At 52.0% G+C, this 19,233-nt stretch overlaps 1 protein-coding gene across 1 annotated transcript; it reads left to right on the top strand.

Moving 5' to 3' along the window:
• The first annotated feature begins 1,010 nt into the window (after positions 1-1,010).
• On the top strand, positions 1,011-14,715 carry foxo4 (forkhead box O4). The gene is made up of 3 exons (XM_069193601.1): positions 1,011-3,457; positions 5,551-7,059; positions 8,311-14,715. Exons 1-2 carry the CDS (start codon positions 3,017-3,019, stop codon positions 7,042-7,044), a joined length of 1,935 nt encoding a protein of 644 aa, XP_069049702.1. The 5' UTR covers positions 1,011-3,016; the 3' UTR covers positions 7,045-7,059; positions 8,311-14,715.
• The last annotated feature ends 4,518 nt before the right edge of the window (positions 14,716-19,233 follow it).

Genomic DNA, 19,233 nt, shown 5'->3' with positions numbered 1-19,233 from the left:
TTAAATGAGCTTTATTGTCTTCGAGACTTTAGGACACGTGGATGGCAACAAATTAAAGTTGTATTTAATGCGCCCAGTTTTGTTTTTCCTAATTAGAAGAATGCAACTCCTGGATTGAGGTTCACGACTAAATCCCTTCTGTTAGTTCTGACTGCGGCGATATGGTCTTTTTCCAAGCCTGATTCCCACCCATATCACACCAGTCTTATGTAACCTCACAGCTCCGGTCTTCCATGTGCTCGTGCTTTTTCATCTGAGTTGCATCATACCGAACCGCCTCGTGCACCCCTCCCATCCGCACTGCCGCCTGGGTCGCACGAGGCGGTGCGAATTATGGGGGCTGTAGTTTTCTTTTCCATTATTCCCAATTCTGCACGCGGAGTATCCCCTTTTACATGGTATTTTTTTAGGAATAGAACGCATTTCAGCATACAAGGAAGTTATGTCGAAGGCGTATACCCTCGTGATGACTTTTAAAATTAACGATTGGATTAAGTGTTTAATCGTTCAATTCATGTTTTTTTTTTAATTTTACCGCTTATTCTGTTGTGCACACCAGTTATACAGTGTGCGTGTGTAGTTTCCGTGAAAACTCACACATTAATTAATACATAAAAATCAGGAGGGAATGTGTATTGCTATATAAACTAGATTTTCCCTTTCAGTCTGTTGTTCAAGTGCAATCTTGAAAAGGATGCCATCTCTGGATTTCATGGTGAATCAGGGTGTGAGCGTTTTGGAAAGTTGCATTAGGACAGAGATATCCACACCGGCGGCCGCGAATTCTACTGGGAAGTCACATTAATTAAAAATATGTATTGTTTTATTCGTGTGTGGGCTGTATCGCACGTCGTTAGGACTGCCATCGCTAAAAATCACCCGAGCGGGAAAGCACACGGCCGGACAGCGTTGTCTTCTACAGCGCTACTGTACACGGCTACTGTACCCAAAGAACGTCATTTCCCAGCATTCCACTTCCTGCCGCTCCGCGCAGGCGCAGTGAGCTTTACCCTTGCTGTTGTAAACAGACGTCAGAAGGGAGTCTTCGTCGAGTCAAAACAAAACAAAAAAAAAAAGAGCTGCGAGGGAAAGAGTTGGGATCCGCGGACTGGGAATTAAATACAAGGACCGCAGACAGGCGCGGGCTCCCGGCGTTGAATGGGTTGCCGGTCTCCCCTTTTCGTGACGCCTAGGAGGGCGATTGCCATGTTTTTTTGAAGAGTACAAAGTTTGGAGTTTTCGGCGGCCGCGGGGAGCGAGTTCGAGTCGGAGGTGCGCGAGACGGGCTTCTCCTCCCGGGAAGCGCGAGGCAGCGGGACTGTACGCAGAATATGGCAGACGGGGCCACGCGCCAGCCTGCCCCGAGGAGCGTGCGAACGTGAGAAGAGGGGGACACGCGGCTTCGCTTTCTCACCTGTTACTCCCGCGTGCTGACGGCGTTTGTTTTGTGCCGGATTGCAACTCTGCTGCTATGCGCTTCGTGACTCAGCAAACCTTTAAAGCTTTTCTCTGCTGATTTTTTTTTTGTTTTGGTGGGTTTTGCTGTGGTTAGTTGGTACTCCATGGATTATCACTAAAACAAACAAAAAAAAAGGACCGGAGGAAAAATATTTGATAATATTTGGAAAATTGAAATCGTGCACTTAACACCGAAATACAAGATCGCGTTCCTGGTATTTATTTTATTAATTTCTAAAACAAAAGAGAGGATCGCGTTCGTGCATGGCGTGGGAAAGCCGCATGGATTTAAAGAAAGCAGGTTAAATGATAGGTGCTGCTGAGCGGTAGTATTTTCCTTTTAGATCTCTCCATCTCTGACTTGAAGCTGACTTTTCGAGTATGATAGAACGGTTTGTGAGCCTTGCAAGGGCTCTGTGATTCCTCCTCTTTGGGAGAAAGTACTTTGTTTACGAGACGGGAAACTGATAGCTGTCAGACCGTCATACCCGCGTAATACTGACCTACTGTAGTACAGTAATCCTTGCTTTGAAAGCGAGTGGACGTGGGGGGACGGGTTTTCCGCCGGGTTTCTGGTCACCAAAAGGGAGAAATCGCTGGGGATGTAGCAGCCTTTAAAACTTAATATAAGATTTTGCGAAAAGATGCAAGACGTGGTAGTTCTTCAAAGAATACTCCGACTAGTGCATTCCCCCGGGGGGGCTGTATTATCTTAGTTTTAGTCACATCGGCTCCCGATCTCTTTGCTCGTTGGCTAAAAATCAAATTTTACATCAGAAAAATGCTTTGAAATTACTTTAAGGCTTCAGGTTTTTAAGGACACGTTTTGTGTCCATGGTACCAATAATATATTTCGCGCCGCTGTGCTCTTTAGATACAGGTAGGCTCTCGGGACCAGTCGTTTGCCAGGGCCGTGTCTGATGCGTGCGAACCGCTGGCCAGATGTTTTGATGAGGTTCTCTTTGTTCCCCTCATACCAGCTAAAATCCTGACCAGACGTGTCTCGCCCTCCTGTAACCCGAGAGATTTTACTATTAAGGAGATTATTTGTCCGTTCTGATCTCTCGACTGGGGGATTAGATGACGCTATATTGTCAGATCCGGATTATAGTAAATCTTCACTAGCGGCTGCTCTAATGTTACATTAAGTGGGAAATGCTTTGTGTCTGGGTGAGAGAGCGTGATTTAATTGACACAGCCACAGGGAAATAAACAGAGGTCGAGACTGAGTTGTCAATCTTTTTAGATTTAGTGGGCTGCGATGCATTTAAAACCATAATCGCCTTTTTTTTAACGCGATCGACGGACGATTTTTCAAAACAAACTTTTTTTCAGCGGTTTTTTTTATTTCATTGTCGCTTGTTTTGATACGTTTTAACGCTTTTTTATATAAAACCCCCCTTTTTAAAAAAAAATCAAGAGTTTTGTATTTAGAGCGCATATAGATCTGCAGGCATTGTTTTCTACTTAGTTTTTGGTTCGTTTTTTTTAATTTTTATAGACATTGTATGTAAGGTTGGAGAACGAAGGGATATTTAGGACCGCACACAGAGGAGGCATGGAGGAAGAAAAGGTACCAGCAATCGCAGAGATTGATCCGGACTTTGAGCCTCAGAGCCGGCCCAGGTCTTGCACATGGCCGCTGCCCAGGCCCGATATTTCTACTGTCAAACAAGAGGGAGCGGACGGGGGCGTGTCCGCCGCGGCGACCCCGCCCACCGAGGAAGAGAAGCAGGAGCCCCTGCCAATGGATTCCGAGGCCGAGCAGGCCGTCATCCCGGAAGGCGGGGCTCCGGCGGGCGTGGGCGGGGTCACCCCGAGGAAAGGCTCGTCCCGGAGGAATGCCTGGGGTAATCAGTCATACGCGGATCTCATCAGCCAAGCCATTGAAAATTCGCCGGAGAAGAGACTGACTTTAGCCCAGATATACGACTGGATGGTCAAAACGGTGCCTTACTTCAAGGATAAAGGGGACAGCAACAGTTCTGCGGGATGGAAGGTAGTGTTTGAATGCCCTTAAAAGAGTGCGCGTACAGATGTTTACTGTTGACAGAGCTCAGGTGGTCATATGAGTGACCCTTACCGAAAGTAGTAAAGTTGCCAGTTTGTGGGCTATATCTTCACCTTTGGTATCAACGCAAGTCTTCTACAGGCTTACCTGCAGCACCAGGCCCAGTTGCACAAGCTGTGTGCTCACAGTTACCAACAGGAGTTGTTTAAGGGGCTCGTGATTCCTGTGTCGGGACAGCTGGTTGTGGTCATTTCTCACTCTGTCCCTGTGTTTACGACAGTGAGGCCTGTCGGTGCCCCCCCCCCCCGGTTTGCCCTCCCAGTTTGCCCCCGGGGGCTGCATCACTGGCATCACTGGCATCACTGGCAGCCCACTGAAGCTCAGCAGGTGTGAGCCTGGTCAGTACCTGGATGGGAGACCTCCTGGGAAAAACTAAGGTTGCTGCTGGAAGAGGTGTTAGTGGGGCCAGCAGGGGGCGCTCACCCTGTGGTCCATGTGGGTCCTAATGCCCCAGTATAGCGACGGGGACACTATACTGTAAACAGGCGCCGTCCTTCGGATGAGACGTAAAACCGAGGTCCTGACTCTCTGTGGTCATTAAAAATCCCAGGGTGCTTCTCGAAAAGAGTAGGGGTGTAACCCCGGTGTCCTGGCCCAATTTCCAATTGGCCCTTACTAATCATGGCCTCCTAATAATCCCCCTCTATGAATTGGCTACATCACTCTGCTCTCCTCCCCACTGATAGCTGATGTGTGGTGAGCGTTCTGGCGCACTATGGCTGCCGTCGCATCATCCAGGTGGGGCTGCACACTGGTGGTGGTGGAGGGGATCCCCATTACCTGTAAAGCGCTTTGAGTGGAGTGTCCAGAAAAGCGCTATATAAGTGTAAGCAATTATTATTATTATTATTATTATTATCACGTTAACCCCGTTGCTCCTGGGTCACATGCTCGCAGTTGTGCCCCCTGCCCCACCCTGGGGCGCCCTGAGCCCCGGTGCTCCTCTTCACTCGTTAACATGGCTGTGCTGAAGTGCAGCTAATGGACTAATTACCTGGCGGTGCCTTGGAAGAGACCGGCTCCAGCGACCCTGGAGCAGTCGTTCCTCGGGCGCCCGTGTTACTGAGTCAGCGCGTGTCCCCCGCCGAGGGGGCCAGACAGCGCCCATCGCCGGGGGGGCCAGACAGCGCCCGCGCGTGTGACTGCGCTCCCCCCCATCACCAGCCTCTGCTCGTGGCCTTAGCGTATCTGTTCTTATCACAGGTGGTTGAATCTGGTGTTTTCAGCGATTTAAAGAAACAGAATACAGGTCACTGGTATGTCTCGGCAGCGTGTGGGGAGACTCATACACACGGGACCGGTTCATCTCAGGAGGGTGGATGGTTTAGCAGTGTTTTGCCCGCAAACATGATCACATGCGTAGGGTAGGTTTAACACCCCTACTCTGTGCGTATGCAAAGGCATAGAGCAGGATTGTTATCCTGGCATCCTGGACAAGTTTCCCATTGGCCTTTACCCATCATGGCCTCCTAATAATCCCCCTCTCTGGACTGGCTTCATCACTCTGCTCTCCTCCCCACTGAGAGCTGGTGTGTGGGGAGAGTACTGGTGCGTCATCCAGGTGGGGGCTGCACACTGGTGGTGGTGGAGGGGATCCCCATTACCTGTGAAGCGCTCTGAGAGGAGTGTCCAGAAAAGCGCTGTATAAGTGTGAGGAATTAGGATTGTTATTGCATGCAAGATACTTTCTCGCGGGCGGCGTGCAGGCATGGCGATCAGTGTCGCTGTCCCGCAGCACCTGGGGTTCGGTCCTGGCCCCCCCGGGCCTCTTCCCCGGGGGGGAGGGGGGGATGATTGTCTGTTCTCAGAGCTGTAGCTCTGTCCAGGGTCCTGCAGGGGAGTGGGGATCCATCTGTGTTGGGGGGAGGGAGGTGGGGGTTGTCCTTGATACTTCCAGGACGACGCCCCCTCTCCCCCCCCCCCTCTTCAGGATCAGCCCACGCAGTTGTACGGATCCCATTTACATGCCCGCCGATGCCGACCGATTCCGTTTCCTTTCTCTCGCCCCCCCCCCTCTCCAGAACTCCATCCGCCACAACCTGTCCCTGCACAGCAAGTTCCTGCGGGTGCACAACGAGTCCACGGGGAAGAGCTCCTGGTGGATGCTGAACCCCGAGGGGGGCAAGAGCGGGAAGGCGCCGCGGCGCCGGGCCGCCTCCATGGACAACAGCAGCAAGCTGCTGAAGAGCCGCGTGCGCGCCAAGCAGACCAAGAAGCAGCAGCAGGGGGCGGCGGCGGGGGCGGGGGGCGCGCCGGGCCCCGCCGACGGCCCGGGCGGGGGCGCGGACAGCCCCGGCCCGGCCCCGTACCCCAAGTGGGGGGCGCGCGGCGCCAGCCCCCCGCCCCGCGGCGGCCCGGAGGAGCCGGACGTGTGGACCGGCTTCCGGCCGCGCACCAGCTCCAACGCCAGCACCCTGAGCGGCCGCCTGTCGCCCATCGCGCCGGGCCGCGAGGACGAGGACGAGCCGGCGCCCGACGAGCTGCGCCCCGCGCTGGCCGGGTACTCCGCCGGCAGCGTGCCCCCCACCCTGACCGAGACGCTGATGGAGGAGCTGGACCTGATCGACGGGCTCACCCTCGTGGCCCCCCAGCCGGGCGGCAGCCCTGCGGCGGGGGCGGCGCCCCCCCCCGCGGGAGGTGCCCCCACGCCGCTGCCGGCCGCCGCCACGCTGTTGCCCCGGGGCACGGCCTTCCCGGGCTACCGCCCCCTGCAGCCCAGCAAGCCCGCCCAGCAGGCCGGCGCGCAGGGCGGCGGCAGCCCCAGCACTCCCTCCGGCTTCAGCAACTCCCTGTTCCAGCCCCAGCCCAGCAGCAGCCCCGGCAGGGCGGGCCCTTTCGGGGGCCACGTGCCCTCCACCTTGGAGGCCCTGCTGACCTCCGACTCGCCGCCCCCCAGCGATGTCATGATGACCCAGGTGGACCCCCTGATGCCCAGCCAGGGGGCGGCGGCGGCGGCGGCGGCCGGCCTGCTGGTCCTGGGGGGGCCGCTGGGAGGGCGGGGCAAGGCGCCGGGCCAGCACCCGCTGGAGAAGGGCCCGGAGCAGAGCTCTCTGGCGGCCGCGCTGTCCCTGCCGCTGCAGCAACAGCAGCACGCCCTGTCCCAGCTCGGGGACCCAACCCCCCCCCAGCAGCTGGGACTGGGCCTGCCGGTCCCGGGACTGGGTCAGGATTCTGCCCACCTCTCGGCTCTGAAGGCCCAGCTGGCTCAGGGCCAGGGCAGCCCCTCCGCGGGGCTGTTACTCGCTGGGGGGGCCCAGCCCACCTCCGGCCTTCCCGGGATGGTACCCTTTGGGAGCTCGGGGTGCTTCCTGCCCGGCCAGGACAAGCTGCCCACCGACCTCGACATCGACATGTTTACGGAGAACCTGGACTGCGACGTGGATTACATCATCAACAGTGACCTCATGGACGGCGAGGGCATAGATTTCAACTTCGACCCCATCCTCAACGCCAGCCAGAGCTACCCCAGCTCCAGCACCACCCAGGGCTCCTCCCACAGCTGGGTACCCGGTTAACCCACCCAGCGCCAGGTAGGTAACTGATTGGGTCACTTGGCGCGGGCCCAGCCCCACATCAGCTGTCTGTTTGTTTTTCTCCGGCTTGTGTGTGTCCCTGGCGATGTGGTCATTAAATTCGTTCTTTGGAAGCTGATCGGTGTCACTGAGCTTTACGGAAACTGTCGAAATAAGTTCGAGGTTTTCCCGAGATGGGATGCGTCACGCGGGTCAGCTCTGTCTGGCGGATGGATACAGGTGAGGTCGCGCCTCTGCGTCCGTTGGTGTGAGCACGTTCAGCTCCAAAACATACGAGTGAGGCAGCCTCCCTCGTCTGACTTGCACAAGGTGTGGATCGTCTACAGTGCCCTCCAAAAGTACTGGCGCAGCAAACTTCTGTTTGCCTTACAGTCAAGTTGTTTTTTATCTGGATGTGCCTCCTGGTCCCTAATCCGTGGGCGGCAGGCGGGATCTGGTACTGCTGCCTGCGTGACGCAGCCTCTGTGAAGCCCAGCGACCACCTGGAGAGTCCCCCTGTCCCCCTGTCCCCTCCTGCCACACACACACACCCTGTCCCCCTGTCTTCCTGTCCTCTAGTCCTCCAGTCCCCTACCACCACACACACCCCCCCCTCCCGAACACACACACACACCCCCCCCTCCCGAACACACACACACACACACCCCCCTCCCGAACACACACACACACACCCCCCTCCCGAACACACACACACACACTCCCCTCCCCAACACACACACACTCCCCTCCCGCCACACACACACCCTTGCCACACACACACACACACACGCCACACATGCATACACACTGCCCTCCCCAACACACGCACATACACACACTGCCCTTCAGCTACACGCACGCACACACACTCCCCTCCCCGCCACGCACACACTCTGTCTGGCTGGTGTGCCTTTACTTCCTCGGACCTCTCGGCCGCATCCTTCAGGAAGCCGGCTGGCCTTCTGGAGCAGGGGCTAACTGGGAACGATTCTCGAGTCCGTACTCTGCCTTTTCGCTTTGCCTCATTTAAGGCACAGCCCCCCGCCTCTCCCCCCACCTGCAGGGCCCGGCTGGCCTCACCGGTGGTTATTCCTGAAGACCGTATAACTGCAGCTTCCAGAGAGCAGGACCAGTGTGTCCAGGTGCTCTCCAGGAGCCCTGAATCACAGAGCACGAACACGTCGCAGTTTATCATGTCCTCCCGTGTGTCCATTAGTGCTAGACTTGTGATGTGCTCATATTGAATCGCATCCTTTTTTTGCTTTGTAGGAATAGTGCTCTGAAGACGCCCCCTTAAGAACCCCCAAAACAGCAGCCCCCTCCAGAGCAAGAAATTAGGGGTTCACTGCGGGGACGCACGACACTCCAATCCCACCTCTTCGCAAGGTCTATCAGCTGCAAATCCCCTGTTTAATTTTGACCTGGGGGTTTGAGGGGGTGGGTAGGTATTTTTAAGGGTTTTATTTTTTTTTTTAAGAAACACAGCCTCAATTGTGCCAAGTAACAGTTTTCAAGCGGACAGGAGCTCCCCGAACAACGTGTCCGGCCTTCAGCGTCCGGCGAAGAAGGACAGCGGACACTCCGCCCCTGGACGCGCCCCTGGACGCGTTCGGGCGGAAACGACGGAGGGCAGGGGGCGGCACGGGTGCGAGGCAACGAAGGTGCTTCTCCGTCTCTTGGAAGAACTTTCGCCCCCTCTCCCCTCTGGTGCCCGGGGGCCGGTTTCGGAAAACCGAGTCGCCGCGTCTCTTCGTCTGGCCGAGGGGCGGAGTAATAGTTGGAAACAAAAACCCGACAGTTGGACGTTTAAGATTCAGCAGTGGGTCCATCCCCTTGCCGATTCGGGGAGCGATATGGTGCTCGCCGGGGGGTAGCACTTCCTGCAGCAGCGGGGAGCGCTTCAGGTCAGGGGTCGCAGATGGAGGTGTATCAACCGCGGCTGAACAGCGCGAGATCAGCGGAGTCATAACCAACCTCTGCCGTAGCGGAATTCCCATCAGTCTGACCCCTAACCCTGGGGCTGTGCGCAGAAGAGATCTTGTTCCATCTGCAACACGCCAGAAACGCGTCGGCAACTGGTTGGTTGTCCATTTCCAGTGTCATCCTGCCACCCCTAAGCTGAAGTCTGACCACGGTGATCCTGCTGCAGGTGCCCCCTCAGTTTCTCAGACCCTTCTGTGTAAATAGCGGTCCAGGTTACCTCGATAAAGCGCCTTCATTGTGCGGGCTGCACTTTTCCCACGAGGATCTCTTATTTATCCGGGAGACGCCTGGCTGTGTTGGTGGCCCTGTGCGTGTGTGTGGTCTAGTTCGCCCTCCCAGCCTGTGTGTGTGTGTCTGTGTGTGTGTGTGTGCCCGGGAGCGCAGGAGCCTGCAGCCAGGGATTTGAAGGACCGGGTCGCTCGGCCTTGGGTACAAGCTCTCCTCTGGGTCGTTAAATCCCCTGGGGGAGCTCCTCGCCTTCCGGAGCACGAAGGACTCGCCCAGGAGCGCCGCCCGGACAGCAGACTCTTCCCAGCTCGCCTGCAGACGTGGGGAACGCCGGAGTCACTCCCGTGCCCACGCCCTGCTCTCCTCTTTCGAAAGAGACTGCGACAGACGGTGTTTCTGCTGGATCTGGACGTTGCGTTGGGGGTACGTCTAGGGGCGCCCAGACCCGGGAGGCGTCCGGAATGAGGCCCGGGGGCACTTGGCGTCCGGATGCCCCGTCGGATCTGTGCCGAGGCCCGGAATTCCCTTGGAAAGGGCGTTGCTTCCGGAAATGTGTTCTGCTCACATCCAGCCTCCCAGTCTGCGGCGCGGCGCACAGTGGAAGGAGGCGCTAAAGTGGAATCGCGTTTTTTCCTAAAAAAAAAACTCGAGAGTGCGTAATTCTCTCAAACAAAATGGGCATTCTAGGAACCTCTATGTTCCGAGGTGATGGGTGATGGGATACCTACCCTTTTTTTTTTTTACTTCAGGGGATTCCAGTGCCCCAGATTAATGCAACTTAATGCCTACAAGGCAGGTTCTAGAACGTTCTCGAATCGTTTGGTTCTAGAAGTCCACCCAGCTGCAGGGCTGTAGGCAAAACAGCTGCAGAAAAAAAACGAAAAGGTTTAGATTAGTGGTCTTCAAGACATGCAATGTTCACAAGAAAAGGATAAGGTACCATTCTCTTTCAGCATTTTGTATTTTTTTTTTTACAAATAGAAAAACAAGGCAGCTCTAGAAAGATATTTTAAAGTCCCACATTAAGGAGGGGGCAGTGTGAGCTGAATTTGAAAAAAAATGAAATATTTTCTACAACTGATTACTTTTTTTTCCACATACTAACGTTTTTTTTGTAAGAAATGAATTCAGAAAAACTAAACAAAAGCTATATTTGATGATAATTTTAATAGAAGATACAGTTGGAGGGTATCTAAAAATGACATTAACAAATATAACTATATTAATAGGAAAGAAATCAGAGCAGAATTTCAGATCATTTTTAACGATCATTTTCTATATAGTCTTTTATTTTGTAAAAGATGAAATACATGTAGATTTGTACATAACCAAAGGAACACTAATTCACTGCGTTCAACATGGGAGCAATGCAGACAAAAGTATTTCAGCATTTATAAGCTTAAACATTTGCTTAAAAAATAAATATACGGAGAGGCATTAAAACGCAACGAAAGGGTCAGACTTGGAAGCTTTTGTAGTGTCTTGAATGTCTTGTTATAAATCAGGTGCCCTAGTTGGGGTTCAGGAGTGTTGGTGTATCTGCAGGTCTTCAGGCAAGCTGGGCCTTAAATGACCCAAGTCAGCTCGTTATTGGTTGAATTGGACCGATTTAAGAGCTCCTCCGAGCTCTTCAGGTGCTGCTGCTCCAGAGAGACCCAGAACCCCTGCAGACACATCGCCCCCTTCAGGCCAGGACCGAGGGCCCCCTGGTGCAGACCGAGAGGCATCAACGTTTTTTTTTTTGCAACGTTTCGCATGCCTCTCGGTCTACGAGGAGAGCCGAAGCAGGCGCCTGGGGGCAACTCGCTAGCCCGAGAGGCAGCCTATTTCACAGTGAACAAAAGAGCTTTCGACAGCGAGGCTACCAGCGGTGTAGCAGAGGACGAACAGAAAGGACAAAGAACAAACCAGTCAAACTCAAACTCTGGCCCTCTCGGACACTGGAGTTGCATTGCTCTGCTGGCGGCGGCGAACTCTTAGTGCGCCTGAGAGTAGGTTTGTTGTGTTCCTAGCATGGCAGGAAAGCTGCCTTCCAGTTTCTGCATTTTAAAAGTGACTTAAAGGGTGTCAAGCTTTGAGCAGACAAAAAACAAACTTGCAGAGGTTCCAACCCAGTCAACGTGTTGGGTCAGATTGGGTTTAAGTACAGAGTTGAGCTGCCATGAGTGCCAGCAGGTGTGGGGGTCCCCAGGACCCTCCTGCCCCCCCAATTTCCCCTCTCCTTTTCCCCTCCCACAAGTGAACTGGGAGAGTTGCTCAGTCGCCAGTGTGGAACCACAGTTCAGAGGCCCCAGGCCAACAGTGGCAGGCCTGTGTGTGAATGGGGTTCCCCCTTACTCCAACACTGCGAGGCCAAAACTCTGGTCTTTTGTATTCTTTCCACATGAAATTTGCCCCTCTACGGGAGCGAGCTGCCTGTCTCTTGTTTGAGATGTGACACGATCAGGACGGAGCAGTCTGGAAGATTTTACTAACTTGCATGCACAAAGAAACAGCACTTGCGGAAATCCATTTGGCACTTTTCGGACTCAGTAGGCCACGCAGTCCAGGTGTTGCTTGGCTAAAAATGAAAAAGAATGAATAGTTCTCTTGTTGCAGCTGTAAAGTTGGTCCCTGGTATGCCTTCTGTACAACTTCTTTATTTTTAAGCAAATGTTCGTTACACCTCAGTACACAAACTTTTAATAATCTCAGATAGGCTGCATTTTGAGTTAGCCATTAACTCTCAGGGTGGTTAAAATAATCATGCTAAAACAATGTAGGAGACTGCAATCATTATAGAAAAAACAAGGCAATAGGTTCTATAAAGGATAAACTTTAAAAAGGGAGAATCTCTTATTTGCTTCTGAAATTTGCAAAGCATTTCTTTGTTTACATTTTAAAAAAAGACAAACGGATGCATTGTAGCAACTTTTGAGCGACGGATGAGCTTTTTCATGTGTTTTTTTTTATTATTATTTCTGGCTTGTAGTGAATTGCCAGTCTGTAAATAGCACTAGTGGGACGATTAGAATTGGCTGTGCTCGCTGACGTTTTTCAGTTGCCCTTCTCTGCTCACGGACAGAGTATTTAGAAAGGGCTGGACCAGAGCGTCCTAGCTGGGGGCAGGAGGTTCGCCGAGCAGCTCAGTGAGGAGTCGGAAGGTTTTCCCCGGCCCCTGAGGGCCACTGTGGCGGGGTCGGGGGGGCCCAGCAGGTCTGCCTGCAGGGAAGATGCTGGTGCCGCTGGAAACAAACAGCCGAGAGCCCCAGCAGGACAGGGGCGGAGGTTGGGGCGTCCCGGTGGTGGAATGGGTAGAAATAGAGGAGGAGGGGAGGGTGTGGTTGGGGTTTTTTTTTTAGAATCCTAAAATATCTCATTGCACTTAGAAAAAGAAAATCCCAGATTCCTTTTGTTTTTTTTAAATAAAACTTTTCTGTAGTGACGCCTGGAAAACTTGCACCCAGTCTCCTCCGCGGTGTAGGAGGTGGTGGTGGGGGTGTCCTGCCCTGCAGAAGTGGGGGGCGCGCAGTGCTGCAGCCAGGCCAGCTGGCTCGGACCTGCAGCTCGGATTGCCAAGGTCAGCGAGGCTCTTCCCAGCCGGCAGCACGCGTGGTCCGAGGTGTTCCCAGTGTGGCAGTCTTATCGGGTCTGGCAGCTCTGTTTAATTTGAGGAAGCCGTCTTTCGTTTTGCAACGATTTGGTGCCCCTCGGAGAAGCCTTATAATGAACACTTCTGAATGACCCCCGTCGTGCACAGACTTAAGCTGAGATGTTATGCTTTATCTGGTCTGGTTTTCTTTTTGATTCCCGAAGGTAGCGGATAGCTTGGGAACTGAAGCTCGTCTCCTTTGAAATCCTTGTCAGTGTCCTAGCAGGATGTGTTTGGAAATCCTCCACTGGCTGAACTTTTCCCAGTTCGCGATGGCAGGGAGGTGTCCGAGATCCGTTGAGAACGTTGAGGCTAGAATCTGGTTACAGGCAAAATCTTAAGCGGTGGTTGGTGAGACCTAAAGATTAGAGTCCCTTCAGCCTTACAGAAATCAGCTCCATCATGGAAGGTCCCACTCCAGAGCGCCTTGAAGATCCCTTTATACTGTACCTTCAGCACCAGAAACTGCGGAAGGCAGCTCATCTGGCCTGGTTTAGCTCATAATAGGTCGATGAGGTATTTAAGAACTCCGATGGGGGATGAAAACCTCCAGACACAAAAGGCCTTCCAAGGCTGGAGCTGTGCTCCTCTACTTTAAACCAGACCTGTTCAGCACCTGTTCTCGCAGGTCTCGTCCCCCCAGAGTGGGACATGGAAGTCAGCACAGCCTCACCTCCGCGATATTGCGTTTCCGGGCTGTAGTCCTTTAGACCAGCGTGCTCAAAAGACCGTTCCCCTCGTCGTGTTCTTAACTGTCGGTACATGATTTTTTTCTCCTCATCCCGAGACATGTCTGTGAGCATGTTTTGTGAGATTAAACTGGTAAAGATTTTTAAATGGAACGAATGCAAAACCCCTGTGTTGCGAGTTCCCTGAGACAGGATATGGGAGGTTTTCTAATTTAACACAGAGGGGGGGGGGGTGGATTTGATTTTTGTTTTACCTGGACTAATGCCCTAGCTTCACAAAGACATTTCGCATGAAAGTCACCTGTGAGTCATAGATGAGTTTCCAAGTCTGAAATAAAGAATAGCAAAAGTTACTTTACGACCGAAGTCCCAGGACCAGCTGTGATCCAGGCTGATGAACTTCCCCGACTAAAGCATAATTCATATTATTTTATAAAAACATATTTTCTCGACACTGGGGCCTCAAGCGAACATAAACAGGGTGTTTTGAAGTTCATTGGCAGTGTGAATACTCAAGAAGTTAACATTTTATTTAGTCTTTGACATGCGTAGGAAGAATAATTTCAGTACAGGTGAAAACTATAATTTCTCATTTTGCAAATCGGGGAATCCCTTTTCCTGTTCAGTCGAAAGCCGTGCAGTGTTAACTCTTCAGGACTTTTAGACTGTGTGTGTGTGAGAGATGGGGGAGAGACTGTGGACATTTTTACCCTTGAAACACTGCAGGTCAGCTCCACCTGACAGCATGTGCAGGCGATCAGCCTTGCTGGCGGAGTTTGGGCAGGTGTGTTGATGTTCACCTTTCTCTCCCTGTGTTTTGTATTCCTTTTTTTTCTTTTCAGCAGGGTGAAAAGTAGTGTGTAGCTTTGAAAGAAAACTGTTATCATCCCATTGCATTCTGCATCAGTTTTAGTCATTGCAGGTGAAGTAAAGTTAGTGTGGTGGGATGTCTGTGGTGTGGTGGATTCAGGGTTGTGCACAGCCAATACATGTTAAATTTAATCTGCGACCTTAATTCAGATGCATTAGCTGTTATCCTCTCTAAATCTCACTTTACATATTGTAAAGTATCCAGAAATGTCTGACAAAGTCCAAGAAAGGAAATTTTGCTGTTAACACAATAAAATAATTTTTTATTGAGTATTTTCCCTGCATTTCTTCGACTTTTGTTCACAAAGCCAGGAAGGACACGGCTCTTATTTATTGATAACCTAGTATTAGATATTAATGATCAGAGGCTGTTGCAGTGCCTGTCCTCACTACAGGACATCTGCATGTCTTGGGGTACACTCAGATCAGGGGGACACAAGGTCGAAATCACGCAAGGTTGTAGTTAGTACATGCATTTCCACACGCACGGTGTTACGCAAACCGTCAGCCATGCCAGGAAATTGCGTAATTATCTGGGATAAATTTGGCTGCAAGCTACAAGCATGACAGGCTAAGTGGCTTCCTCCAGCTCGAAACGAATGTTCTTACATTTTGTGTTAGTTTTGTAGAGCAACTAATTGTTATTCAGACCCCTTGCAATAGGTAATTTCCTCAGGTTTGAGGAATGAGTTTCTATCAGTCTAGAGCCATTGTAACAGAAGAAAGCTGATGGACAAGACGAGGACGGTCAGCCCACTAGACTGCTTGTAGATCATTGATCTGAGATTTTTCACCCCCGTTTCTTGGCTTTGACAACAAACATGACTGGAGAGCTTCCCGCCTTGCTTCCTCATGAACAGAGGTGCTTCCTGTTCTCAATTTCAAGCCCCTTTGCCGTAGTTTCTCGCCGCAGATCGTGACGCGTGCAGTATGGTTTCCGCCCACTCCCCAGCGGACAGCGGGCCACACTGAGCAAACCATTCTGTACGGACAAGGACCTTCTAAAACCACACTGACAGACGGGCGGGTGCAAACGCCAACCTAGAGCGTTCATGTGTGCAGGCTTACAGGAGAGAGACGTTGGCCGTTTTGCAGAAAGGCTATTTGAAATGACCTCTGCCACAGCTACAGTACGCCTTTTGCATATACAGTAGCAGAGTGTGCTAAAGTGCTGCATAAAATATGTTTATTTCCTTTCTGCAGTGACCTGTATTAGCAGCGTGCCCTGTTTCTCAGTATTTGTTCTCTTTAAGCAGTCTGGAGGTTGAACTTCCTGCCTCACGTCTGCCATGATCAGAAACGTCTGCCGTGAGCTCCTGCTGCTCTTCCTGGTGCCCGGAGCTGCAGTGCTCTTGACAGCTACAGGACTGCTCCCATGAGCCTGCTTGAGTTGCTCTGACGTTGATCTTTTGATAGACCGGAGTCAGTGTGGTGTTTTTTCACCCGTAAAAAACAGTTTAGTGTTTATGTAGTTCCTTGAGATTAATACATCAAGAAAGTCCCCCACACTCCTTATCTAAGAGTGTCATATTTGCCAAAGAGGCTGTCCTCCTTATTCAGCCTTATCTCACTACCAGTGTCTGAATGAAGTAGTGCATACATTTTCCTTAGCATGCTTTTGCAATCTTGCTACTGTATATACTTATTAAGTGTCAGATAGAATACAACGTTAAATGTGCAATCAACCACGAATCTTCTGCTGCAATTGTCTAATAAAAAAAACACAAGAAAAGCCTTTCTTCTTAAAGATCAACGCTCTGGGCTTCTTCTGTGGTAACGGGGAAACATGAACCAGAGCACATAAGTGGGAACTGAAGGGAAAGGCATTTACAGTTGAGAACGACAGGCACGTCTTTACACCAAGGGTGGTGGGGGTGTGGAACATGCTGCTCCGCCTTGTTTTTGGAACCCGATACCCTGGCTTCTTTCAAGAGACTGCTATTCAATTAAGTACTCTCGTTGGAACCCTTTTTTGTATTCTTATGTAGAGCACGGTTTTGTCAGTTTGCTGGTGTATTTCAAAACTGAATCTTTCGATCCACGGTAGGAAACATGATGTCGTTGGGTGTCCTTGTGAAACCTTTACCGCTTATTGCAGTGTCGGCCGGTCGCCCTCTCCCCTGAACCACAGCCGTGTGAGTGTCAGCAGGGGCCTCTGAGCTTTTTCCTTCGCAGTTAAATAACTAACGGGAACTTCAGCCCCGCCATGTTTTCACCGGGGATGAGGGTACGTGGTAAATCCAGGAGCCGAATCCTGTTGGACATGACGTGAAGGGCGAGGAAAAGGTAGGAGCTGCCGTTCTCCGGAGCGGAGCTCCAGCCCCCGGGTTTGCTGACAGCTCAGCCCAGCCCACGCCGCGATCCGCGCAGCTGCGGTCAGCAGTCCAGAAACGCGGCCAGCCCTTTCCAGCAGGGAGGCTGCGTAGTTTTCCGCCAGCTTCCGAACCGTGGTAAACAAGTGGCGTCTTCTCCTGCACGTCTGCGATAGATTATCGTCTTTTTTTGCTGTTCCTCAGCTGGGAAAGGGAGGGGTCACAGCGATTCCTTTGCTAGGGATAATGAAACTGAGCGGGAAGCACTGTTGCTTCAAATCGGGACAGTCTGCGTTCTCGTGGTCATGAGCACGCTCACACCCTGGCTGCTGTCACAGAGCCTTTGACGGGGATCCAGGCCGTGCACTTTAGTTCATGCTGAGGTTGTGATGAAGTGCTTTGAGCACTTTATTGGCCCTATACAATTTCTTGTATTAGGGATTTGTCTTTTCACCTACCCCAACTTGCTCTCCAAGAGACACACAGACAGGGAGAGAAGCTTGGGGTCAGAGCGCAGCCTCAGCCATTTAATACGGGGCCCCTGGAGCAGTTGGGGTGAAGGGCCTTGCTCAGGGGCCCAACCGAGTAGGATTCCTCTGCTGGCCGCGGGATTTGAACCGGTAACCTTCCAGCCCACAGGTGCGCCACTGCTCCGCTCCGTGTGGGGGACTCTTTAAAGGGCGAGCTCCAGTCCTTCAGCTCAGCTGCGGTGAAGTTTTCCTGGCTCATGTGAGGCAGTGGGCTGTCAAGCGCTGTATACAACAGCCCCCCCAGTTCGCCACCCCCACACCGGCCGGCCGAGCCTTTAACCTGGGAGACAGCGGATTGGCAAACGGCTCCGGAAAGCATGGATTGTTGGGGCGGCCGTCTCGGACGCCGAGGGAGGGGGGTCAGGGTGCTGTGGTAGAAACCTGAGAGGGTGAAGGCGTCTGATCCAGACCACCGAGACAGCGTTACGTCAGGGGGCACAGGCTGGGCTCCCTTCAAGGCTCTATTGCCTTGAGTGTATCAAAAAGTAAAATACGCGAAGGTGGGATCAAATGGCATCATTTCTAGGCTCCGTTTAACATCTCCTGTTAATGTCTACTCCATTCACAAGAATAACAATTACTGATTGCTTTCGATTTTGACAGCCTTTATATTTTTTACAACCACTGCTTTTCCTCCTGATCGGCTGCTCGTCCTCGCTTTGCATTGACACGTTTATCTCACAAGCAACATTAGATGTTTTTATCTCTGTTAATCGTTTAGAGAAACGTGGATGTTTTAAATGTAGGTTTTCTTGGAAAAGGGTAATTACGCATGTTAAACACCATTCTTTCTTCGACAGGATGACTAGAGCTTCGTGCTGCGAGCGATACATTTCCCGATAAGTAACAGAACTAAAATATTGTACATATCGCAATAACCCGTCATCTACGCCAAACGCTTTTTCTTCGTTGGCTGTGCTGTGAAAACGCTTCGTTATTTCAAGCCACTAGGTGGAGCGATAATGTCACAAATAGGAACATTGTTTTACTTCTAGATAACAGCATCCAGAGCTGATGTTTCGCCAAAAAAAAGAGAGCAAGGAAAGTCGCTTTAAGTAACTGAAAATGTGTGGCGGACGCCTACGAGCGGATGACTCAGGCAGCTTCAGATCTACAGCCCTTACTGTCAGAGCGCTTACTGTACGTGTCGAGACGGCGATGTGACATTTTGCTGAACAGATCTTGTCGACTCGGGGGATCAGCAGATCAGACACCTGCGGCTGGACTGAGCCGTTTCTGGAGGTGGTCTGCTGGCACCGAGCGATGTGCAAGGCGTTACGCATCTCATGGCATTAAACCAGTTGCATCAGAGCCTTAGAAACCAATTTCTAAATTCGTAGCGTTTTGCACCGCCATCCATCCCCGCAAGCGGAGCATCACCTACAGGGGGATGAAGCCCTTCCTTCTGTCGTGTCATTCGGCATTTCGAATGCGTTAGAAATACATTCACATATCCCTACTTTTCATGAAAAAAAAAACAGCTCCAGTTGATGAATTAAATTAAGGTAGCACTTCATTTGAGCTGAAGAGAAATTTCCCCTAACCGAAACGGCTCCAAACCACCCAAGACAAGTCTAAGGAGGTTTCTAGAAGATGTAGCACACAAAAAAAAACGTACTGGAAAGCACACTGCTCGCGAGTGAGCAGCGGGGAGGACGCTGTGACTCACTTCCTGAGTACTTACCCGGTCACCGCTGACACTGGAGCGGGGTTGGGGGTGGCGTTTCTGGGCGAAAACCAGAGCCTTCTGGTTTCGTGGTTTGCTGAACCGCCGTGAACGAAATGTTGAAGTAGCGGCTCTTGGCTATACACCTTACGGCCCAGAGCGGTGGCCGAGCTACAGTACAGCGCACCAGGACAACCACGACCCTTGCGCGCCCTCTGCTGGCGCCGAGCATGTACTGCTTCTTCCACCACGAGTGTCTCGCAGTTGCGAACCTGTTCCCAAC

This window comes from Lepisosteus oculatus, chromosome 8 (genome assembly GCF_040954835.1).
Source record: "Lepisosteus oculatus isolate fLepOcu1 chromosome 8, fLepOcu1.hap2, whole genome shotgun sequence".
NCBI classification, from domain to species: Eukaryota; Metazoa; Chordata; class Actinopteri; order Semionotiformes; family Lepisosteidae; genus Lepisosteus; species Lepisosteus oculatus.
Note: the sequence above shows the minus strand (reverse complement) of the source record. Positions and strands in the feature narration are given on the sequence as shown.

Coding starts and splice junctions, on each gene's coding strand:
- foxo4 (XM_069193601.1), top strand. CDS start 3,017: ATGGAGGAAGAAAAGGTACCAGCAATCGCAGAGATTGATCCGGACTTT. Junction 3,458..5,550: donor ACAGTTCTGCGGGATGGAAG/GTAGTGTTTGAA, acceptor CCCCCTCTCCAG/AACTCCATCCGCCACAACCT.